Source organism: Carassius carassius, chromosome 15, assembly GCF_963082965.1.
Source record: "Carassius carassius chromosome 15, fCarCar2.1, whole genome shotgun sequence".
In the NCBI taxonomy this organism is placed as follows: Eukaryota; Metazoa; Chordata; class Actinopteri; order Cypriniformes; family Cyprinidae; genus Carassius; species Carassius carassius.
Window position 1 is genome coordinate 23,143,556 of NC_081769.1, and position 26,572 is coordinate 23,170,127.

The 26,572-nt window shown below is 37.9% G+C and overlaps 1 protein-coding gene across 4 annotated transcripts; it reads right to left on the reverse strand.

Moving 5' to 3' along the window:
- Positions 1–1,954: 1,954 nt before the first annotated feature.
- On the reverse strand, positions 1,955–16,808 carry LOC132158591 (PHD finger protein 20-like protein 1). Of its 4 annotated transcripts, none has more exons than XM_059568051.1 (24): positions 16,684–16,808; positions 15,608–15,753; positions 15,060–15,228; positions 14,736–14,831; positions 13,813–13,897; positions 13,457–13,545; positions 11,291–11,465; positions 10,974–11,105; positions 10,076–10,140; positions 9,762–9,987; positions 9,378–9,527; positions 7,045–7,212; positions 6,777–6,836; positions 6,404–6,694; positions 6,124–6,306; positions 5,984–6,040; positions 5,780–5,881; positions 5,441–5,581; positions 5,083–5,267; positions 4,790–4,889; positions 4,429–4,624; positions 3,823–4,066; positions 3,555–3,720; positions 1,955–3,286 (listed from the first exon to the last, which is right to left on the reverse strand). In XM_059568051.1, the coding sequence occupies exons 2-24, from the start codon at positions 15,688–15,690 to the stop codon at positions 3,144–3,146; spliced, it is 3,306 nt and encodes a 1,101-aa protein (XP_059424034.1). In that variant the 5' UTR covers positions 15,691–15,753; positions 16,684–16,808; the 3' UTR covers positions 1,955–3,143. The 4 variants fall into 4 exon arrangements, with proteins under 4 accessions (XP_059424034.1, XP_059424033.1, XP_059424032.1 ...); XM_059568050.1 differs by having other exon boundaries at positions 10,974–11,102; positions 11,291–11,468; XM_059568049.1 differs by having other exon boundaries at positions 11,291–11,468.
- Positions 16,809–26,572: the final 9,764 nt, after the last annotated feature.

Sequence of the window (26,572 nt, forward strand, 5' to 3'; positions counted from 1 at the left end):
TCCAGCGCCTAAGCAAACAAGAAACACAACATTAGTCAGTGCACAACTCCATTGTACTCAAGGTTTCACTCACCAAGAGACTGGTAAAGTTTTTAGTTTTTGTTTCACCGGTCCCTTGGCAGGTAAAATCACTCCAGCAAGCTTAAGATCACAATAACTAAAGAATAAATTGTATAGTTAAAGCACCACAAAGTTCTATCGCTAGACGAGATTAATTAGATTAGTTTGCAATGTTTGCGTGGATTTATTTGAATGCATCTAACTTCCTGAACATTACTTATGATATTGATTAATAACATTCAAGATTTACTGATACTAAACTGTCATGAAACAGAACTGTTAATATTCCATAACACACATACAAAGGCCAAAATCACTACAATTTTGGTACTGACTGAAACTGGGTTGGGTTGGCACACATGCTCCATTATCAGTACAGGAGGGTACAAAGGAACTGCCAGCCTGAGTAGCTGCAGCCCATTCATTCTCACACAGGGTTGGACCTTATTAAAAAAAAGTAAGAGTTCGGTAAACACTTGTACTTTTATACAGATGTAGCAAATAAGTGGAAAAGAAGGATTTTAGTCCTGCACTGCTAAAACAACTACTAGTTTGCATATATTCTGTCCCTATATTAACAGGAACCATTTTTTAGTATTTTTATTTTAAAATAATAATAAAAAAAACCACTTATGCTTTGACAAATTTTACTTGTTTAAAGAATTCATGCAATATATTATTTATATATATATATATATATATATATATATATATATATATATATATATATATATATATATATATATATATATATATTCTAACACCTGTGCTTGGCATCTCTCTTCCACGACTGTCTGCACAGAAACAATAACTAGAGAGCTCTGTGTAGGCCTTTCTGAAAGCACTGAAGGTCTGGAACACCTCTGGGTCTCTGGTAAAGTAAATTAACTTCAATTAAATAAATCACTTGTAGCAGATGCATTCAAACTCTTAGAGAGGACTTTAACAGATTATCTAGGAAAACTGGAAAATCATGGAAACTGTTACATGCTTCTTCTATCTGACACAATACTGCTGTCTACTGGTTAAACATGTAAAGCATGAGCAGCTAACCCAGATACAGATGTGTAGAGCTAAAAAGAGCTATTGGATGTAAGTCTATTAATTCAATTAAATTTCAATTTACTACGAGAAAATAACCATTATTTGGCAATTTCCAATTTTAGTCTTACAGAATGATATCCACTATCATTTAAAAGTTTAGGGTCAGTAAAATGTATTTTAAATTAATACTATTAAATTAATAATAATAAAAAAAAAATACATTATTTTATTCAGCAAGAACGCATTAAAATGACCGCAAACACATTAAAAATGTAACAAAAGATTTAACATTTCACAATATTACTGTTTTACAGTATTTTGGATCATATAAAATTTTACCAACCCCAAACTTTTGAATTCTAAACCACATCTCACCTGTTAAAGGTGTGTAACAGATCAAATATCATTCTGTCAGTGGTGTAGATACATTTGACTCATCTAAACTGTTCAACCAATGCATCCAGGGAGTTAATTGAATACAACAGTGAATAAATGCACTCACACTTTTAGGGCTTTCCGTTCTGCCTGGTTCCATAGATCTCCGTGTCTTCTTGGTCCACGCACCAGCACTGGCCATGGGATGCATCACACTGCACCAGCATTTCAAGAACATTTCGGACATCATAAAATGAGCAGCCAAGCTTGAACTCTTGATAGCACTTCTTTAAGAAGAATCAGCTAAATCAATCACCTGAAAACCACTTCTAATAGACATGAACTGAGCGGTGTGAAGTAACATCTCTCATTTTGTTGCCCCGTACTTCTATAAAGAGGAAAACACTTATTAAAAATAAAACTCACCTTTACATCAATGCATAATTAAGTGTAAATGATGACCACACACAAAAAAATGTTGAGAACTTTTTTTAATGAAGTTGTACATACAGATAATTACATCAGGTCTTTAAATAAACTCTTTAAATGTACAGCTGGTATTTCTCATCAAAAGAAACTTCAAGTTTTAAATCTAAATTCTAAAACACTCTTTGTACAGATTAATAGAAATTGAGATTAAACAGGCATTTTCAAGAATTATCCCCTTATGCCTTAGTTTTTTTTTTTTTTAGTTTTGCCTTACAGTTATAAAAACTGTATATAAATTATTTTTCAAGGGGGAAAAAAATTAACAAAATGGATTCAATATATGCCTTTACATCCATCACAGGATTAGCTTAGTTCACAGTAGCAACTCTTAAATTATCAACATGATAAACAGACATTAGTGAGAAGATTCACCTATCTCTGGACATCCTGGATAAAGTTAGAGTAGCCTGTTTTCTTGTGACTTGCTACAGCATCCTTCAAGACTGTAGAGAAACATGCTGATGTATTAGACGAGTTGTATGAAAACTATCTAGTTGTTGGTCTAATGAGCTTGTGGGCAGTGTGAACTTTTAGTCCATTTCAAAAACTTGTAAATCCTGGACTTTGTGTAAGAAAAACAAAACAAAAAAAAGACCACAGTGGTCTGTTTTCTTGGCACTTTAACGTTACTATGTAAGTGGTGAGAACCTTCATAACCAGATATTTTTTCCTTGAACGTTACAGAACTCTTAAACCTGTCTGCTCTCAGTGACCCTCTTCAGTCAAGTTCATATTTCCTTAAGCTCACAGAGTGGAAATACAGACTGGATCTGCTTTGGGGGTCTAACTGAAAAAAAGAAGTGAAAACCTAAATTTGGGTGTGGTGTTGTGACCTCTTCAGGTTTTTATTTTTATAAAATAGATAATCCCTTCTGTGAACATGAGAAAGAATTAATCTGCTATAATGAGCTCTTCCTATTTAGGGGAACAAAAACTTCTTTAAGCAGATATGTTTTTAGACTTTAGCATGAACACACCAACATCTTCCTGTTTCACACATTATGTGTGAATTTTCCTCATTTCATATTTGGCGATGACCAATGTTTTACTTCACAAAGAGCACATCTACTGAACAGGAGAATCATGTTGAAAAAAAAACCTTCTCAAACACGTAGTTGTGTGCAAAAAGCGTGAGGTTTCGCCAGAAGCTCATAAAACACACTATAATGTGTGCATCACACAGAGCAGAGGGTGCTCATCTGCTGCACTTTCCCCAGGTCCGTCAGAAGCTGTTTGATGCGGCACTTGAGCTGTGGGAGTCGGGCCAGGGGTTCAGGGGGCTCCAATTCTCCAGTGAAGTCCAACCAACTCTCGAGCACTTCATACAGACAGGAAGAAAGAGAATGAAACCTTAACAAAATATCAAAACTCATCTCTGCTTCGTGCATGATTTTTTATGGCAAAAGCAAGCAAAAGGTTTCTGATACATAATGTATAAATCATTACCCATGACAACTGTGCTCATGAGCAAGACATTTAACGTTAACTTAAACTCATGGTGGTAACAAATTCAACCAGCCCTTGTCATGTGGCAATAAATATAATTTAGGCTTTATAATGGCACCTTCCATATTTCTTCCCCTTACCATCAAGCTCTTTCTCGATAAGGTCCATACGGCCAGACAGCTGGTTCTGAACATCCTCTATGTGTGTAAGCAGATTCATCTGCCATTGCAGACAGTTCCTGGCCTGCTCCATGGAGCCCTTATTGTTGTCATCAACACAGCCAGACAGAGCAATGGCACTGCTCACCTACACAAACCATAAAGAGCACCGATTTCAAAATCAGTTCAAAATGTACCTTTTCATATACTGAACCTATCCAGACTTGAGTTTTAATTGTCCTTTGCGTACCTCTTCTTCCTTTCGGTTAAACTGAGAGGCCGTTTGCGTCCCCTGCTCATCCCTTGAGTGTTCGAGGCCTGTACCGGGAGGTTTCTGGTAGCTGTGCTCACTGGTAATATAGGTTTCAGGGCTCGAGTTTTGGTTGAGGTGCTCTTGGAAATGTAGGCAGTCTGGAACGCCACCCATAGGCTGGTCCTCATCAGAGTTCACCCAAGACCGGGCCCACAAGTGCAAACTTGGGTTGTGTTTGTTTCTAAAAAAAAAAAAAAAATGTTGAGTTGCAGTGTGTATTTATAGTTTTTCTCAGAGAAACTGTGAAAAAGCTCATGAAGCTCTGGACTGTCCACATAAATTGAGACGTGTTGTTGTCATGTTTGCTGTCTCACAGGTTGTTAGGTTAATCCATAACGAGTACAAATTTCCACATCTTCTCATCATTAGCAACATACATTTTTTAATTTTAAGATGCAGTTTATCACCCTGCCCCAGCTTAACCCATCTTTTGCAACAATTCTTTTTGGATGGTTTTTATGGTAGTAATATGTTTTTTTTTTTTTTTCAAAAATGTCACATGTAAAAAATTTGGTATGCTTCTGGAAAGGTAGTGTCTCTTACTGTAAAATATCCATCTTCAGCTGAAGGCCATGAAGCAAGCTTTTAACACTGTAAACATCAGCCAGCAGCTGGTGAGTGGACACGATCTTCTTGGCATTCTGATGTGAGTAGTTCTCTGTGAGGAAGGACAAGCCATACATGTGGCCCTTTTGGAGCCAGTCTTTATCATGGCGGTGTTTAGCACTCCACCTCTGACCTGAAAAAACAAAAACAAATACAGTTCATTAACAACTTTGGAGCAATTTCAGTTTTATATTTTCTGTACTTAAACTTAATTTCCCTTTAAAAAAAAACTGTTGAAGATAAAGCTACAAAATCCTGCTGACCCTTTGTGCATAGTATTGACACACAGGAATGTTACCTGGAGGGTCTCTGCAGATGTAACATATGTAGTGATCAGGGATGCTGTCCTCCAAAAGCCCCATACACACACTGTGCTGCCAGCACATACACTCCTCACACTGTAAAGACAGAGAGATAACATCAGAAAACTATTATTTGCAATTTTACAGCACCTTTCAGCAGATTCAGAACAAGGACACCGAAAAGGTACTTAGAACCATTTTAAAACACTCAAGATGTTTCTTGCATGAAATTGTATATATACAGAGAGCATTAAAACTAGTTTCATAGTTCATCTAAGAGTAAACCTACCTGAATCATAAAGCCGTTTTCTTCATCCATCTCACAGATGCAACGAACGATTTCATTGGCACCATTATCATCCTCATCCTGGAAGTCCTCCATGGTGATCGAGTCCAGATCCTGGTTATACTCATCTCCACTGAACAGCAAACTCTCAGTGGTTGAGTCTTCCAGGAAGTCGATGTCTGATAGGTCTAAGATAGGAAAAGTAAGTAGGACATGAAATGAGGCTCAACATCACATCACTGACACCATATTCATGCTGACTTCTATCTATTAGCCACAGAACACATTAAAATTAAAAGGTAAAATGATTCCATTATTGGAAAGTGGCTACAAAAAGCTGTAAATCAATGAAAAGACATACTCTCCCCGGTGAGGTCGACAGACAGTATGGCACGAGGGTATTGGAAGGTACTGTGCTTGAAGGCACTAGAGGAAGAACGATGTATTGGGGAAGATGCCCTATCCAAATAAGCCAACGACAGCTCATCCAGGTCTGAGTAACCTTAGAATAATGAGAACAATATGACACTCATTTCATACATCAAATAGATGGCTAAAGTGAAATGAGGCAAGTCGAAATTGAGGAAATTTGAAAGTTGCTCTATTTTTTAACTCACAGATGTAAGATTCAAATATTCATTTGTAAAACGTTTAAGTAAAAAGACCCCTGAAAATGAGGCAAACATAAAACTTAGCTTACAGTGCAGTTTTGATTTCTTCTTCTTTTTTTTCTTTTTCTTCTGTTTAATTCGGAAAATGTCCTTCTCCTTTCTGTCCCTTCTGTCTTTATCCCTCTTTTTCACTAAATAGAAAATAAATACAAGATTTGATGAAAACTTCTTGGTTTAAGAACGTAAAATTGAGATAAAAAAAGAGATTTGTTAAAAAAAGTCCATAAACTGACCAAACAACTGACATTTATCCTCCAGTTTGAATTTCCGCTCTGTCTTTATACAAAGCCCTGAAGACCAAATAAACATCCATAAGATAAAAATGGAAAAAAAGCCTCATTCATCGTCTTTAGAATCTAAAGAAATATCTCACCATCTAGGTGCTTTTCCTTCTTGATAATCTTGTCGTGGAGATTATCGAAGCTGGGAGGTGGTAGCGAGACCTCTGTACTGTCTGAACTGACAGAAGCAGAAGAACGTTTCTTCTTACAGAACTTAGGAGGCCTCACACAGCCAGAGCTGTCCATTTGAAGCATGAAGCCCTGAGAGGACAGAGCTTAAACCACAAAGAGGAGAAGATAATTCAGTTTAATTGTGTAACTGTTAATTCCATATCCATTTCACTGAAATCAGCCTGACAAATAACAACTTACAGGAAGAAGTAGAGACGGTCCTGCGTCTCTTGTTATCTGACATATCTGACAAGGTGCTTGTAGGCATGGAAGCAGACGTGGCCCTGGTGCGGCCCACCCTCTCTGGTGAGCAGACCTCGCCATCCATTTCTTTCTCAGTGTTATGATAGTACTTCAGGTGATAGTCCAGCAGTTTTGCTTTCCGGAATGCTTTAGAGCAGCCAGGGACTTTACACTTAAATTTATTATGGTCCAGGTCTATTAAAGACTCATTGGGAGCATTGGGGTCATCAGACTTCTTTGTGTTAATAACTGAAAAGGAAGGGGAAACCTTTGTAAGATATATATAGAGACTTTTAAATTGAAGTGAGTGGAAGACAGTGATGATTCATACTTGGCTCTCTGGCATGTTTGTTGGCTTTAGGAGTCCTGGAAGGGACTTTCTGACATGCAGCTAAACATAAAATGAGAAGATAATACATAGTATCTACATTATCACAAAAGCCCAGCAGCAACACCATTACAACCATTAACATTACACAATCTAATTTGATATTTTCAATATATCCCGGTATGTGACTTTGCAGTTTATTATATCAATGAAACACGAAGTGTCCTTCAAAAGGTTCATGGAGAAACAATCAATTCTATGGCCAACCAACCTGTCACTACAGAAGTTGAGTTCCCGTCCAGTGTTGTTTGATTACTTGACAACACGTCAGTCATCTTGTCCTTCTCACTGATTGGTGACTGAGCAATGCTAGTAGGAGGAGCTGTGGATGGGCTTCCTGGAGGAGCTTCTGTTTTAATTTCAGTGCTGCTGTCTTCAACTAAAAAAATAAATACATAAAATAACATGCATCATTTACACAGATCAAGTGTTCATGCAATTTTAATTACAAGGTATTTATTACTATTCTACAGCGGTTCTATTGGCATGCGTATAAACTGCCTCTCAAAAGGTTTTTTTTAAGTAATAGTTTTATTTAGCAAGGATGCATTAAATTGATCAAAAGTGACAGTAAAGAGATTTATAATGTGACTAGGGTTGTAACGGTATGAGATTTTCACTGTATGATAATAGTCTCAGAAAATACCACAGTTATACGGTTTAGCGGTATACGATATAAAACAATCAAAGCAGTTTTGTGAAGTGACGTGACATTCAGCCAAGTATGGTGACCCATACTCAGAATTCGTGGTCTGCATTTAACCCATCCGAAGTGCACACACACAGAGCAGTGAACACACACACACTGTGAACACACACCCGGAGCAGTGGGCAGCCATTTATGCTGCGGCGCCCGGGGAGCAATTGGGGGTTCGGTGCCTTGCTCAAGGGCACCTAAGTTGTGGTATTGAGGGTGGAGAGAGCACTGTACATGCACTCCCCCCACCCACAATTCCTGCCGGCCCGGGACTCGAACTAACAAACCTTCGATTGCGAGTCCGTCTCTCTAACCATTAGGCCACGACTTCCCCCTCATGTGTTTATTCAAATTTCATTAATCAAAAACAAGAAAATTTACCATTGATTATTTATTAGTTTAATAACTTATATTTGTCATTAATAATTCATACAAATTAATAAATTCTGGTTTGACTTAATTTTTCTGGATTCTGTACTTTTATGATTTAATACAAATATACTATCAAGAATGGTGTTAATGAAAATGCATACAAATGTAACAATTTAATTGATGTTTTAAAAGCTTTATTCTTTTATGTTTTCGCAAGGAGCTGCTCAACAGATTTACTAAATTAAAATGAGGGAAAAATGATATTCCCTAATGTTTATGTAAATTATTATTATTATTATTATTTTAGAAGTAGGCTACATTATAGTACAATCGTAATTTCTGTCAATTTTTTCGAGTTAAAAAGCAGACTTTTATTTGGACGGGTTGTATTGAAGAGCGTCAAAGAGTGTCAATGTATTTGTTTTTGACTGGTTTTCTCAAATAAAATGATGAAATGATTATTAATTGTTCCCTCAGTGAAGCTCTCATTGTGTGTGTTATGTCCTCAGATAGTGAGACAGCAGGCACTGTTAAACCTGGCACCTTAAGCCACGCTGGCGCATAATTGTGTATGTAGTACACGACACAACGGCAGTCATTCACAGAGAAACATGCAAAACAAACAGATTAGCCTATATATTAATATAGCAGTGCTTTTGTCATTATTTTACAGCTTTGTTTTTTATTTATTCATCAATCCATCAAATCGCAGATTTTGTGTGACATCTGCTGAGTAGCTAGCTACTGTAAATTCATTGTCATGACTGGATTCTGTGCTTCACTCCGCATCACAGAAATCATAATGCATTGACTTTAAATTATAAATGGGACATAGCTGTATCTGCACGGTATGATGATGTTCTGAATAGGTACCTCGTTTTGCAGTGCTTTCCGACCACAGTTTTTGCAAACTGTGTCTACCATCAAGGACAAATAAGCATTTATATAAAAAGTATTCCCATGAGATTCTGTGTCTGTTATTTTCTCTCAATACCGTAGATAAGCAAACGTACACAGCATGATAATAGTACATATTTATATCGTCATATATCATTACAACCCTAAATGTGACAATTTGTATTTCAAATAAATGCTGTTTTTTAACTTTCTATTAAAAGAATCCAGAAAAAACTGTTTTCAGAAAATATCAACTGTTTTAAACATTTATGATAAGGTATTAAGTTTTTTGAGCACCAAATCAGCATATAAGAATAGTTTCTTAAGGATCATGTAACTGAACACTCAAGAAATGGCTACTGAAAATTCAGCTTTGCTTTTAAAATAATTATATTTTAAAACATAGAAATGGGAATTCAGAATATTACCGTTTTTACTGTACTTTTTATTTTAAAAAATGCAGTATTGATGAGTGTATGAGTCTTAAACATTTCAAAATCGTGCAAAACTTTTGAATCGTAATTTTTAAGTGCTTTACTATGCCATAAGCTCTACTTAAGAAAGTTTATGTCTTTCACCAGTTTTTTGAGAGTCATCTGGAGGAGGAAGAGGAGGAGGAGGAGGGTGAGTGCTGGAATCCCTTGTGTGCGGTGAAGAGGGATAAGCCTGGTCAGAGCTTGTTGCTAGACGCTGAGATCGTCTCCTTCTCTGAGGGGAGTTGGTAGGGGCTATGCAAAAACAGATATGCATATTATTTTCGCATCTACTTATATTTAAATTTATAAATATATAAATTTAAATATTATATTATATATTTAAATTTATATATACATACATACATACATATACACACACACATATATATATATATATATATATATATATATTTATTTATTTATTTTTCTGGTGCCGATGAGTTTGTTGTACCTTTTGATACCTGACAATGGATAAACACTACATACCTGTGTGTGTACTGTCTGGGAGGGTGTGTGTTGAACTGGGTGAAGGACTAGGATCAGGGGCTGCGATTGTGTTCTGATTGCTAGTGGTGGACTCTCCCGAATCATGTTTGAGTCTTCTTGAGCGAGACTTGCACAGGGATGGGCTAGAGAGGGATGCTGGGTTTTTTTGACAACTGAGGGACTGGGATCTCTCATCAGCTGGACTGACCTCTGCACCTGACGCTTTCTAAAGGGTGGTAGAGAAATAAACATGACAGAGTGTGTGCACTACACTGATCAACATGTTGAAAACAGTATGTCAGTTTTATCTATACCTGCTGTGATGTCGCTGGAAGCTCTTTTGACTCTGCTTGGCATTCAGACTCAGTGTCAGCACACCCTTGATGATCAGAAAGGAAAAATCACACACAAAAGTCATAATCACTATGCCCTGCTGAATTACTGTTACAGTCTCTTTAATAAATAGTGAAGCCATGATCACTATTAAAGATGAATTCAGAAAAAAATTTTACACTAAGGCCGGTGACACACTGGATGTATGGCGTAAGCGTCCCAGCTGGGTGGCGTGTCCATTTTTAATTCGGCTCCTGTGTTAACAGGTTAGAGCTTGCAGGCTGCCTGCGTGAGACGCGCGTCTCAGGTGCGGCTAGAACCGTGTGGAAAACGTGTGCATGCTAGAAATAGAACCGACACCTATTTTACACACGCGACACGCAAGCGTGTTGGAAGCGTTTCCAGGCAAAATAGAATAGGAAAATATGTTTATATGTCATTTTGTACACAAATCCATATTAATTCATGACATTTTGATGTTTGAAAGTCTATGGGTTGACATAAATTCAGATATAAATGTAATTTAAAAAATAAATAAATAATTATTGATTTTCAAATATTGCACCTGTCAAACATAGTCTATTTTGCCGTCAATACTGTTGACGGTGTCCTTTATCAGTAGGCTTTATATTTATGCTCAACAAAGTATAGATATTGTTGTCGTGAAGACAAGAGCCTGGTCTGTCGGCGGTCTCCCTCTATGTCACCTAAGGCAGCAGCAGCAGCGCACCAGCGTCAGGCACGTTTCTGGTGTGTAAAGACACAGAAAACGCGACGCAGCCACAACGCAACTGACACGCAGCAGAAACGCACGCTCACGCCACGCAGCCAGTGTATCACCGGCCTAAGATCCTAATGTTTCAAAACAATATTGTTTACCTGCCCCCTTGCTAAGACGCGTCCTTTTACTGCTGCACAAGTTGCCTTGTCTTTTGTTCCTCCTTTTTGCTGTAGCAGGTTCAAGCTCTTCAGTAGCTGGCTTACTGTCCTCCTCTTCAGAGTCCATTTCTGCTGCATAAAACAGGAAATAAACAGATGTGGCTGATCAATATGAACAAAGTGCTGATTTAAGATCAATCTGAAAACCAAATGACAAAGGTTTATGAAAGATATATAACACAAATCAGTAGGCAAGAGATTCACCGTAAAGCATCCAGAAACTCATTGGGCAAGAAAAGTCCTAACAAATCACATACCAAGTTTCTCTGATTCACTCTCATCATCATCATCTTCGTCATCGTCAAGCTCTTCATCCGATCGCTGTTCCCTCCTGTCCTCTCGGTCCTTGTTGCTGTTGGCGCTGGTACGTGGTCTGTTTCCTCCTCTATTCTTGGCTGCAGCTGAAGCAGCCTTCACCAGAGCGATCCAGTCCTGCTTGAACACAAACCAATACACTATCAGTCACATCTGACATGGACCAGTCACAAACACACCTCTGACCATGGCTAACATGCAGAAAAAAAGCTATTAATAAAGTAGTAAAGGTAACTGAGGAGGAAGAATAAAGTGATTTGGCATCCCTGAGCTGCCTGACTGGCACAAAGACGCAACTGTAAGCTGTGTGGACCAGCTGCTTGTGTCTTCAAATATTATTCAGGATTGACCCCATGCATTTTACCTTCTGAAAGAGAGGAAGAGGTCAAGGACAATACTATAGAGGGCCACACTGAAATATACAATTAACTATAAAGCATTCTCAAAAATGATCGAGCTGTGAAAAGCAAATCTATAACAGGGGTCATATGATGCGATTTCCAGTTTTCTTTTCTCTTTGGTGTGTTACAAGCTATTCGTGAGTAGATAAGATCCCTAAAGTTGCGAAGACTAAAGTCTCAAACCCAGAGAGATATTTTTTTATAAAAGTTAAGACTCGCCAACGCCCTCCTAAAATGCCTCCTGAACACGCCCCTACGTCTACGTAACTGTGTGGGAAAATTTGCATAACGCCGCCCAAATGTTCACACAAAGAAAGGAGGAGGAACTTCTCGCTGTAATATTGTTACTGCAGCTGCCATTTTGTGGAGATGCTGTATTTCTTTGTGAAAGCGAAGCTACTATGTTTGGCCTTCCGAAAGAGGACACAAGGCATTGACTAGAAATCAGTGGTTAAGTTGTTTTTACAACACTGTTCCAGAACAGTTCAACCCAAATATTCAGATGTGTGCAGCACATTTTATGAAGGACCATGTTTACTGGGAGACTGTTTACTGGGAGAGTAGCCTACAATGCTGGTGTTTGGACAAATAACGCTGACTCACAGCCTGTAAGTAGGAATGGGTATCGTTAAGGTTTTAACGGTATTACTACTCTTACCGATACTGCTTAACGGTCCGGTACTTTAACGGTATTCTTATCGGTACTTTGTGTCATGTTACTTTGTGTTGTGTTAGGCAGTTGAAAACTCTGCATTTCTCTGTCTGCACATAATGCACTTTTGAAAGATGCTTTGACAGATTGCTTGTGTTTCCGCCCTTACATGCAAAAATTTTGTTGCACTTATGATAACCTGTCATAAGTCTGGAGTTTTTTTTTCCCAAAGCCTTGGGGCACATGCGCTCCTGAGGAGTTTGCCGTTGCTAAGCAACCATGACCTGCTCTCTCCATGAAGACGCGGAAATTTCAGCAATGGATAAATGGATTTGCAGCACTAAAAACTGCTTGCAGTAGCTCTGCTACTAAATTAATTTAAAAATCCACATACAGTTATCAGCTGTTCCTTCATCTTGGCTGAGCTTTCAACGTTGATACGGAAAAGATGAGGAAGCTACATGACCTGCGGTGCGCTTGCGGCATTCTGAAAAATTGAGATGTTTTTAACTCGATGCGGTGCGGACCCGCCTCGCTTCCATTATGAGTGCCCCTACCGCGCGCCTACATTTGAAATATGTTTTTACATTTGAAATTTATATTCAGTAAATATGTACCCACTGGATGCAACAAATGCCTCATTTGTAATGGGTTTTATTGGTTTTGTCTCGTCGCACCGGGACACGGGACACAGTGGTGAAGGCCGTAACATTTCCATCACACGCTTGAGGTATTCTGCAAATCACAACACACTGGATAGCCGGCCAATCAGAGCACACCTCGCTTTTCAGAATGATGAGCTTTATAAAAATCGATGTGTTTCAAAAAGCAGGGGCATAGAGGAGAAACAATAATGTACAGTTTGTGGAAAATAATGTTTTTTTTTTTTTTTTACCTAAAACCACAAACACATTTCAATACACCAGACACACAAAATGTCTTTCTTTTTTTTAGCAACGTCATATGACCCCTTTAAATTTATTAGAATTTATTTGTTAGAAAAAATTAAAAAAGGAACTAATGAGGACTCTGTGAATTCACTTTAATAAACTTACTTGTCCTTTTGCGTCTTCTGGCATGGACTTGATATGGATTCTTTTCACACAGCGAATGACCCCATCATAAAATTGTACAGTGTAAGTGCCTGAAGTAAATAAAAATAACAGCAAATACATTCTTGACCTTTTAGATTTGATTTCAAAGAATGTTTAACCTGTGGATGCATTTGGCTAAATCCTATCCATCCTAAAATAGCATTTAAGTAATTTTCTTATGCATTTGAGAACAATCATTAGTTAACCAAAGAAAGACAGATTCATTTCAACTGAATGATAATTACAATGAACTTCTTAATTGAAAACTGACAGAAAAATTATATTTCTGCCCGGAAGGATCAGCTAGGTGATCTTACCTTCCTTATTGAAACTTTCAATCTTGGCAGGGTAGTAGCGGCAATCTGTCCATCGGGCAAGCACTTCCTCACCATCTCCCAATTCCTAAAAATGCAATAAAAACAAAATAGACATGCAATTAATTATATTCAACAACCCAGACAAATGCAACCAAGCCTGTATTGAAGATATGGAATGTGCTGTGATCGTAAAAGTGAATGGTTAGAGCAGAACAAACTGTGATGAACACACCGCAAACCTCTGATTACTTCATGTAGCACCTGACAAGCTGATTATAGTAGTTTAACAACCACACAGATAAGTTAATAGTGGTTAAAATCCAATTTAAGAAAATCACAGAACCTTCAACTGTATTTATAGATTCTTAATCATATTTTTGGTAAAGTAAAGCTTTCTCTAAATATGCTATAATTCAAAAGTTTGTTGTCAGGGAGATTTTTGTTTTTTCAAAGAACATATTTCAAATAAAAACCTCAAAATCCTTTTGACAATTCTATTCAACAAAAAAATCCTGAAAGAATTTGCCACTGATTCTACAAAACTAATAAGCATCAAAACTGTTTTCAACACTGACAGCAACAAGAAATGTTTTTTGAGCAGCACTGCCACCACAGGAATAATTTATTAAAATATTTTACAGTATTTCTTTTTTAGACTGAATAATAGATGGGCACAAGACAGTTCATTTAGAATCTTACCAAAACCAAACTTCTGTAAAGTAGAGTAAGTGAAACAACACCTCTTTAAATAAAAGTCACAAAGGTCTATGCATTTTTTTTTTCCTTAAATGGATGATTGCTTGCAGCCCAAAGAAAAAAATTGAAAGGTTTTGGCTATGTAGATGGAGGAAAAACCCAAACAATGATGGGACAAGCAGTTTGAGAGAGCCAGAACAAGGTAGATGGGCAATTGAGGTATGTACTTGTCTCTTCTGGGGTATGTCTTTTTGGTCCTCTGTGCTCTCTGTACTTTCAGGAAGCTCAGGAAGGCGAGATGCTCTCATCTCGCTGAGTCTCTCCTGGCGGAAATGTTTGTAAGACAAGAATTAATCAATCACTCATCTGATTAGCAAATTAGATTTTCTTTTATTTCATTTGAGTGGCTGAAAAAGTCAATAAAGTTGCAGCTTCATTCGACATACATACTCTAAAAGCCAACAAAGTTCCTTGCATTTCTCATGCTTGCCATGTCATCCTAGACATTTCAGATCATAAACATATGAAAAGTGAAGGTACTGCAAACATACAGACACCTCCTCTTCTTTGAGACCCTCTTTGCGAAGCGCCGGTCTCTCTAATGGTCGAACTCTGTTGCTGTCCCAGAGAATCCATTCATCGTACCTATGGCTCCAACGGTCAAAATGCACAAGCATCTTTCCCTCATCGTAATCAATCTTTTCAATACGGGAAGGGTACCTGCAAAGAAACCATTCAGTGTGGATCATGGATAACAACAAAGCACAGAAAACATTTAAAACTTAATAACAAACTATTCTTAAAGAAAGTGACACATAAACAGACAAATGCTTCAGTGTTCTTCCAATTTGTTTTAAATAAGACCAAATTAAAAGCATCCTTAAATTTAGAAAGCTTTTATACATTGACTTATTGATTTAAATATCATATACATTTTTACACTATAATATAATTTTTTTCTATTAAAATGTCCACAGTCCCTTAGCACTACATTAAAGCCATAGTTGGACCACAGTTTAAAACTCTCTGTTTTAACAAATATTTGCTAGCAATAGTGATTGTACTGAATTTTTAATGGACCTTCAAAACGAATTCATACCATTTTTGTAGGTAGTCCTGGGCCTCAACCCTGGCACCAACCTCAAAAGTAATCCCTGGTCGATTTGGAGGTTTCTTGCTCATTCTGAGTGTACTCTTACCAGGTCTTTCTCAAGACACAAATGCTCTCTCGTCCTATGGATGGACCTATGAAAAAATACATTATCTATGAACTATATCACTTAGACAATCATCACTTATACCAACTATATAGTAAAACAGACAAACCATTTGACTGCTTCAACATGCACTGCATTTGCATAGGTAGTATTTGCAAATGGACCAGTAAACATACACGGTTTCAATCAAGCTGATTAAGTAGCTTATACCTAACTATTTTACCAGCTTGCAAAATGTACCCTAAACCAGGCCTTTGAGAAACCTACTGTATTCTGATAAACTCATATCTGGAGATATCTTAAGATATTTGTCTAACGTTTACATACTTCAACGTGTCATGAAGTATTACTTTTAAATGCAAACAACAGAAATCAAGTTAATGCATCAAAGTTGATAGAAAATCGTTCAGAGATGACAGTGGCTAACTACGCTAAACAGCTACTGTATTCCACTTATAACAGACTAACGCACAAGTTAAATCTCCATGTTTAAAACTAGTTATCCTGTAAGGAAAACTCAAACTTCTAAAAGAACTACAATCAAATTTAAGAGTGGAAAAACATAAAAACATGAAAAGAGGGTAGCTGACTATTTTCACTGGATTATCTTAGCTTGCTAATGCTAGGTACTGGCTAACGAGTTTCTCAAATTTCCTGCAGTGTGAACATAATTGTCAAGGCTTTCCTGAAAGAGTCACTAAACCCGCGAGCAAAAATAAAACACCTCATTATTTTACAGTTGAACCTTCAAGTCAAACCTCTCATTGTCCAATTAGCACAGCAGAACTAGCCAAGCAGCTAATGCTGTACCAGCTGACCTAGCTAAACCGTTCCGAGGGGATAAAACTATGTGCAAAAAAGAGAAAAAATGACAGGCCAGTTTTTATCGTTGTTGAAACGACTCTAAGAATGACAGTTGCTTTCTGATGGCCGCTATACGCGTGACATAAACATTTACCTTTGAAAATTCATTGAGAGAATAGCAATTAATTCCTATAGTGTTTTCTATTCATTCCAGCTCAGTTGATTTTTACCCAAACTGGACGTGCGCGCACACGCTTGCGACGCACAAAATACTTGGGCACGAGCGCCACAGACTGGCACGTGACCTATAACCAGACGCTTTGCGTTTTGCTTGTTTTATTGTAAAAGAGACAGAGCCCATTTACTTCAGCTTGATATCACAGTCTATGCTTGATATCGACCATCTCTGCTGCAGTGCCAAATATGGTTTTTGTGAAGTTTTGTAAGTTTACATGAATTGGTAATACTTAAAATTCATTGTGCTGGGATAAAATTACTCCACCATAATTATTTTCTTTTGGCCATAGATCCAAGACACATCATCTGAATATCAACATTTGTAGGCTTTAGTCAGTATGAAAAGGTTTTAGACCTATGTTTATTTGTTAATGAGGAATTTGTGGACACATTAATGTTTTATAGTTTGTGTTGTAAATATATTAAATATAGGCTTATTAAATATCTACACATAAATATACAACATTTTTTATCAAGTATATCCATGGGCTTCTTGCCACAGGTTTGAATTAGGCTATGTTTGAAAACAGTGTTATGAGAACTTAATTAGCATTCTAATAAATGGAATGTTTCTATTTACCTCCCTTAAAAACCTATTAGCTGTTACATCATCATCCTACAATTTAAACAGAAACACACTTTTCTGAAGGAGGGCATAGTCTCCTTTCTTCCACTTTATACGTTCCACAGCTTTTGCCATTTTGCAGGTACGAATCATAAATAAGCCTTTCTCTAAAGAGATTCAGTGTTAGAGAAAATAGAGAATTCCCTCACATGTGCGCTTTTACTAACTTTAAATCAATTTGATGGATGAAGAAAAACAAAACTTTGACCATAGTTTGTTAATTCAATTAATGCTTATATAAAGATGCAGACAATGTAAAAAAGAGTACACAAAGTAAAAATTAACTAAATTTATAAATGTACCTTTGCCCGATGAAGATTCAGACACTATGGCTAACACAGCCAGGAGTAGCAGACCCAGTGCAGTCTTAAAGGATGTAATTGTTTACAGCAAATTGTAGCTCTTGAGAGTCTCATGAGATTTTTATATCAAAGCATTTTTTGTGTGAAAAAACTTTTTCATTTGACTTCATTTTTCAATTCTAATTTATCTAAACAAACATGGCTTGCACAGGGTAACGCTTTGGGAAAGAGCCAGACTACACAGTGTCATGAATAGACTCCCTTGGAGTCAGTCAACAAACTGAATAGTAATGTAAAGAAATATTAAACTTAATTTCATAAATGCTTGTTTAAATGATGATAAATGCTGTTCACACAGATATATGGGATAGGATAACAGGTGAGGTACAGTCAGGATAATTTATTAGACAGTGTCTATTTAGCCAGCCTCTTTGACAAAATTATTTGATTATTTGTACAAACTCCATCCACCATTGTTCAGTTTTAATATAATAATATATAATAATAATATTTGAGTGAGCTATTTCTTTAAGACATAATGTGGTTAATATAAAGAAGCTTCAGTCCTCTAAGAACTGCACAAGAAATTCTAGAAAGTAAAAAATAAAGGAATTTCTTGCCAGAACTAAACTAAAAAGAGAAAAAGTGTACAAAAACAGCAATCAAGTGCAGGTTAGTAATAAAATTAAAAAGTTGGAGTGAAATGTAATGTTTTACAAATAGCCAAACCTGCAACATTTTCTTTAGAATTTAATAATACCCAAACAAAAGGTATGGTGTCAATTTAGTTTATTTTTATTAACCCAGCTTAATATTAATCAAAATGATCAAATATAATGGATTTGCACACTAAATGCACCATAAACTCAAAGAATCAATATTGGAATATTTTCAAAAGCTTTTTAAAAGCACTAGACAAGCATCACAGTGACTGAGTACACATGAACCTCTGTAGCAACCTACAGCTCCTGATTACTCCAATATTACACATTTTTAAATTTCAAAACGTTTGAAAGTGAAAGTTAGCTACATTTGAATAATTTTGATACTGAACCATCTATTTATAAATTCTAATTACTAATGTCCAATAAATTGAAACAATCACACATTTACATTTTTTTAACTGCTTACACACGATTTCAAAACTGCAAAATGCCTCACATCTTTCCCAATCGAAATATCACAAACATCTCAAAAGCAAAAATTTGCAAACACCTTTGCCATAATATGAATTCCTCTTAGATTTTTGTGTGTTAAAGAATTGTGTGTTGTGTTTTGCAAAAAGTGTTTTAAGAAATTGAAAACTGAGTCAAAAGCCGAGGATTGGTGTATGGTTTTGCTGATTTGGGGTGTGGTTCTGATGTCTGAGTGTCAAGTTTTTGAAATTGTGTGACAAGTAAATATTTTTTGTTTAAGCAGTTGAAAAAAGTTTAAGCAGTTTAAGAATGCATTATCAAATTGATTTAACAAAAAATAAATTAAAAAAAGATTAGTGATGCTTTCTTCACATATAACATTTTAACATAATTGTTGTCAATTTAACCATCCATCATCCTGTCAGCTGCATCATGACAGTTATCAAACAAAAGTTTGTAGTCTGTTCCTCCAGCTTTCACAAAGTCAGACACTGTCTTGCTCCCACGGAAATTTTTTGTCTCCACAATCTGTCAAAAAAAATATAAATCAGTACAAAATGCTAAATTAAAGTGAAACTGAGAGTGAATCATGTATTAAATAACTCCTAGACTTTAATGCATGGATAAAATACTGACTCTTATCTTTAAGCTACACCAAAGTTGCAAAAATACTTGCCTTCCAGTTATTGCTCATATGACGTGCAGCCACAACAACAGTGTCGGATAAGATGCCATAGTGGTTCCCTTTATGGACCAGCCATTTAGTGCCATCTTCTAGAGTGACTCTAAAAGCAAGACCAGTGGACAAAATGCATAAGATTCAAAACACTCACTCCTCTTACTTGAATACATCACTTACAACTGTGATGTATTCAATATGATGCATACAACACAAAATAAATGGACGAAAATGTGGATGATATCTTGATTTTACCTGACTCCAGAGTGGCTAAGTTTGCCTGCTTGGAATGTCATCCCCTCTAGAGGCCTGGTCATCCTCTCTGCCATGAAAACTTTGGAGTTGTATAGCTTCGTCAGATCAGACATCTTGGAAAGGTCATAATTGTAAGAGTTCCCTTTATCTGAAGAGATTAAAGTGATGGAAAAAGGATCATTCCCTTGAATGTGCACCAGTGCTTACATTAAAGTTCAAGTTAAAGTTTTAACAGCTGAAAATAACTTAAATCCATATTCTTTTTTGTTATTAAATTAAATATTTTGAATAAATATTTCAAAAATGAAAAAAGATTTGTAAATGTACCACTGCCCCATGAGGATTCGGCCACCATGGCCACCATGGCCAGGAGAAGCAGACCCAGTGCAGACTTGAAGGACATCATGGTTCACAGCAAACTGAAGCTTCTGCGTGTCTGAGGGTTTGTTACCAGAATGATTTTTATACTTTTTTTGATCCTATGATCCTCCCCTTTTCAAAATGCTTGCTTCACTGCTGATGTCAACTGAACAAACATGTCCAGGCAAAGTTTTGGGAATGAGCAGGATTGCACAATTTTAGTTTAATAGATTGTTTTTTTTTTTGTTTTTTTTTTTAACTGTGCTAAGTTCTGCTAAAGTTCTGAATCTCCTCCAGAGGTCGTGTTGTTCTGCTGGTAAATGGAAAGCGGGAAAAGCCAGAATTGCGCAACTAAATAAAAAAAGAGAGAAACACACAGTTGAACAAAGTACCCAGTTGAAAAATATCATGAAAACAGGCCATGCAGATCTGCTTTATTCAACATCAAGAAAAGCATGCCCTTTCTTTGAGAACATGCTGCACAACTCCTTGTTCAAGCTCTTGTTCTATCCAGGCTGGGCTATTGCAATGCTCTCTTGGCAGGTTTTCCAGCCTGTTGTAACAAAGCTTTACAATTAATCCACGCAGCAGCAAGATAATTTTTTTATGAGCCGAAAAGAATACACGTCACACCTCTGTTTATCGATCTGCACTGGCTACTAATAGCTGCTTCCATAAAATTCAAGGCTTTAATGTTTGCCTACAAAACCACCATTGGCTCTGCACCACTTCACCTAAATTCATTACTTCAGACTTATGTGCACTCTAGAAGCTTGCGTTCTGCAAGTGAACATCCCTTTCTTGTACCATCCCAAAGTGACACAAAATCACTTTCAAAGACTTTTACATTAAATGTTCCCTCCTGGTGGAATGACCTGCCCAACTCAATCCAAACAGCTCAATCCTTAGCCATCTTCAAGAATCGGCTAAAAACACATCGGTTCCATCTTTATTTGACCCTCTAAACCTAGAACACTCTATTCTAATTCTAATCTTTCTTTTTTTTTAAATGTTCTGTTATTCTACATCTGTTTACCGCCAATGTTATTCACCCTCTCACTGTCAGAGGCCTGGTTTGCAGAAATATATTTCCTATTAATTTAAACTGAAATTAAATTAAGTCTTAAAATTTGTAGAGTTTGGTACATAAATAAAAACCATCCAGTGGGCAGTTCTGTGAAAGAAAAGACCTTGATTTGAGAAGCTTTAGAGAAAAATTTCTATACATTTTTTTTATGTTATTTAAATCTTCCAGTCAATTGAAATTCGATTTGAATATAATGTATTTGATTCTGTACTGTTTCATGCTGCATTACAAGCTTCAAAACGAATCCAGACACACCAAACCAGTGGCGTAACCAGAATTTTATTTTTGGGCGGGCGGCTGGGCAAAAGTGAGCGGTGTCACAATACACACAAACAGGGAGATCCAGTAGCAGTGTTTATTGGGTTATCGAGAATCGTAACATAGCCAGGCAAAGGTCAAAATCCAGGTGAGCAGTCCGAAACAATAAACATGAACAAAAAAACAGGGAACACAAAAAACCGGGTGACATAAGCCAAGGACTCCATAACAATGACAGAAACAACAGGGTATTTAAGGGATTGTGCAAACAATGTAAGTGGGGACAGCTGTGTGCAATGAACAGTGATGAGTAATGACAAAGGCTAGTGTGAAAACAGTTCCTGAAGTGGGGTGATGATATGGGGAAGTGAGACCTCTAATGGACACCCAGGGATACACGAACCAGACACTGTGACAAGCGGGCACTAGGCTAAATGGGACGGAGTCCATTGGCATAGCACAATCTGCTGATATATGTTGCAATATTGTAAATATTTGTTTTAAACCAGGAAGGCAAGCCAATGGATATCACACAAGCAAAGTGCACATTTTGAACAAGAATTATGCCTGAACCTCTTAATCTCAGTCGATTCACTAGAAAGAGAAAGTAAAAACTGATGGCACTTTTGGTATCTGACACTGGATTAAAAGCGCACAGAGAGACGAACGACAAATCTACTTCATATGCTGATAATGGTATACACAGTAGCTAAATGGGATGCTAATACAGAAACCTCCCAGTGGTGCAGCCTGGGAAACGCTGACTGGTACAATCTGATAGTTTCTATCCGATATTACTACCGCCAGTAGGCCAATATCTGTATACCAACCTGAGCAATCAAACAGATGGCGATGCAGAAGCGCAACAGATACTCGCCCCCCTCGGGGCCTGCACTGTCAATCGCCTCAATTAATATTGAAGGTTTCTCCAGACGTAAGGCAGACATACTAGCAACAGCGTTTAGATGCTTCGATATAGTGTGCATGCAGGAAACCCATATCGGCCCTGAAAAACACAGAAAAGTCATCCCTGAAATTAAGCTGGTGGCTGAGATCCGACACAGACAGTATGGGTCAGCTGTATTCAGCAGACCAAACCTTGCGATCGAAGAGGTTTGCACCCATATCACCAAAGGGCAAATTGAAACCATCACAGTTGCCCTGCCGAATGTCTCTGTCACATCTGTCTATAAACCCCCCCATAGCCCGTTCCTCCACCCTGACTCGCCAGATAGTTGCAAAAGGAAATATCACTTCAGCATCGGGGACTTCAATGCTCATAGCACACTCTGGGGTTATAAAGTGAACAATCAAGATGGTGATGAAGTCGAAACCTGGCTTGAGTCGAAACACCTGACCCTGATCCCCGACGCTAAACTGCCAAAATCTTTCCATAGTGCCAGATGGAAACGACGATATAACCCAGATCTTGTTTGCGTGATCAGTGAACTAACATCGAGAGCTGTGAAAGTCGTCTTGGATCCTATCCCCCACACGCAACACCGGCCAATCACCGTAACCATCCAATCTGTTCTCCAAGCAACTACCGTCCCCTTCCGCAGAAGGTTTAATCTGCGGAGGGCAGACTGGCTGTCGTTCCAACAGGAGATTGAAAACTCCAGTATTCCACCACACCACAAAAACTACAACATGTTTATAGACTTGCTGAAAAGGTCAGCCAGGCGACATATACCAAGAGGATGTCAGACCGAGTATATCTCCGGGCTGTCGGGAACATCTAATGAACTATTGAAAGCCTACCACAAGGCATATCATGAGGACCCTTTCTCCCCCACCACCACGGAACACGGAGAGACCCTGCTGAACAAAGTTGGGGAAGACCGAAGGCTAGCCTGGAAGAAGGAGCTGTTAGAAAATACCAACATGACCAACAACAGCAGGAAGGCATGGGCCACAATCCGCCTCCTCGGCGAAGACCATACCACACCACCCACTCTCACAACAGTCACAACAAACGCAGTTGCAGCACAGCTGGTGGCAAACGGTCACAGCCAAAATCAGCGCAGACCCACAGGAGAATACTGCTGGACAGCGGTACCGGTCCACCCACAACCAGCTAGTGCACTTACAAAGCCTTTCGATCCACAAGAACTGGAAGCTGCAATGAATATGCTGAAACCTGGGAAAGCAGCAGGAACTGACGATGTACTGACGGAAATGATACAGCACCTGAGACCTAAAGCAAAGACCTGGCTCTTAGAAATGAACTCATGCATGGCAGAGAAAATAACCCCACCGGCATAGAGAAAGGCCAAGATAGTCGCAATCCTCAAACCTGGAAAGGATCCATCATCCCCAAAGAGCTACAGACCAATTTCACTCCTTTGCACCACCTACAAGCTCTATGAGAGGCTATTACTCCAACGCCTTATGCCAGTTATAGACTCTAAGCTTACTAAAGATCAAGCTGGTTTCCGTCCTGGTCGCTCTTGTGCTGGGCAGCTATTGAACCTCACCCAACATATTGAGGATGGCTTTGAGTATAAACTCATCACTGGAGCAGCTTTCATAGATCTTACTGCTGCCTACGATACAGTCCAGCACCACACCATGATTAGGAAACTTTTTGACATGACTGGTGACCTCGACCTGTGCCAAATCATCAAAAGCCTCCTTAACAACAGGCGCTTCTTTGTCCAATTAAATGACAAGAAGACCAAATGGAAAGCCCAAAAGAACGGCAGTGTACTGGCCCCCCTCCTTTTCAACATCTACACTAATGACCAACCACTTCTCTCACAATGCTGCCGCTTTATTTATTAGGACGATCACTGCATCACCACCCAACAGGAGAACTTCCAGAAGATTGAGGCTGTCCTGGAAAATGCCCTCCAAGAGATGACAACCTACTACAAAAACAACCACCTGAAACCCAACCCATCAAAAACTCAATTATGCAGTTTCCATCTCAAAAATCGAGATGCGAAAAAAGAACTGAGTGTCTCATGGGATGGCCACAAACTCTCCAACCACCCCCACCCTGTGTGCCTGGGAGTCACACTTGACAGGACCCTCTCTTTCAAAACTCACCTCCAGAACACCAAAGCCAAGATCAACACTCGCAATAACATTCTGCGTAAACTGCTAAACTCAAAATGAGGTGCCGATCCATCAACCATCCGCATAACTGACATAACCCTGTGCTTCTCCACAGCTGAATACGCATGCTCAAGCTGGAGCCGCTCCCACCATACCAAACTGATTGACACAGCCCTCATCGACACCTGCCGCATTATCACGGGTTGTATACGTCAACGTCAGTCCCGTGCCTCTATGCTCTGGCCGGCATTGCTCCCCCTAACATCAGACGATCCATCATCGCCCAAGACGAGCGGAGAGCACAGAAGTTTGACACTAGGCACCCCCTGCATGGACACATAGCACACCCACCCCGTTTGAAATCGAGAGCCAGTTTCCTGCTAACAGTCCCACTTCTCCAAATGAACTGCTAAATGAACAAGCTGCTGCAATCAGTTTGGATCAGTTGCCGTATTGGTTAAAATCCACAGACTGTTTACTTAAGTATTAAAAGTAATCACTTTTGGTAGTCTAAAATACTTTTCAGATGTAACTGTAATCTGATTATCCCTCATTTAAAATGTAATTATAACGAAATCCCAGCTAGAAATTTTTCATGTTCTGGGAATGTTTTCAGCTGCAAGTTTTATTTTAGTTCCCAAAATGTTCTTTTAAAAGGTAGGATAACATTCTCTAAAAACATTCTAAAAATGTCTATTGATAACATTGTTAGAACATTATCCTCTAACATTCTTATAAAGCTTCCCATCATACTAGATGGGGCTCAGAAGTCAAATGTTGGTTGAGAGTGAAAACCCAAACTTTGTTTGATGTCAAACTCCAGTGTAAATAACTCCAAAAACAGTATTACCAATTTCACTTATTATAAAAAAGATTGACTTTATTTCTTTCATAAATGTAAAAAAGTTCTTATAGAGATTAACAGAGGTGTTAATGGTTTATTGAAAATAATAGTTTATTTTGACGTCACCATCAGTGGCGGCTCCAGACAATTTTGATTGGGCGGGCAATGGGGGTCTTGGTCATTTCAAGGGGGGTCTCATGAAAACCAACAAAAAATACAGTGGACACGGCTAATAACTGCATATTACTGCTACTAAACAACAAACACAACACAGCATATCAACTACTTTGTTTTTAATTAATCAATCAATTGCAGTTTGCAAACAATATGCTCAAACTTTAAAGGGTTGGCGTTTTAAATGGTTCGCGTCTCCAATACGCATTAATCCACAAATGACTTAATCTGTTAACTTTTTTTAACATGGCTGACACTTCCTCTGAACAGGGCCTTGCAGAGACCTTGGAGGGGCAGGTGCTCAAAGTATAAAAGGGGCACATGGAACAAGGCTTTAAATAGCGCTGGTCAAAATATCAATACAGCAACATATTGTGATGCATTCCTTGCTGATTCGTGTATCGATATGGATGATTATGTATTGATACGGCAGCAAATGCTGTGATGCAGTTTTGAAAAAGAAACAGATTAGAAAAGACAATTTTAAGTTTAAAAGTAAAAGAAAAATCTTTCCACTTAATAACTCTGGATTAGAAACTGAAATGTCTTAAATTGTCCCAACCTGTTGGCTTTTTCTTCTCTGTTCTACAGAATAATTAAGAACAGCGGTTATAGTAAAAACTATAGAAAACACTTGTGCCTCTACATTTTCCTCTTTCTCACCAGCCTCTGTCTCCTGGCTTGCTGTTCTCTGCTCTCTTTCTGTCACTTGTGCCTCCACATTTCCCTCTTTTTCTTGCTCTATCTCCATCTCTTCATTTGATCTATTACTTTCCACTCTCTGTCCATCTAGGAACAAGGCACAATTTACTATTTCAGCATTAATCTATTATTTTAACCATCACTACTACTCTTGCACCTAATCAATAAGTCCACCTTAAATATTGATACAAAACATAAAAAAACTGATACACTGGAATATAGTGATTAATATTATTATTACTGTTGTAGTTGTTGTTGTCTAAAATTGAACACCTTTGCAATGTAAACAAAAGACAGGTTACATTTGTTATTCATATCCTTCAC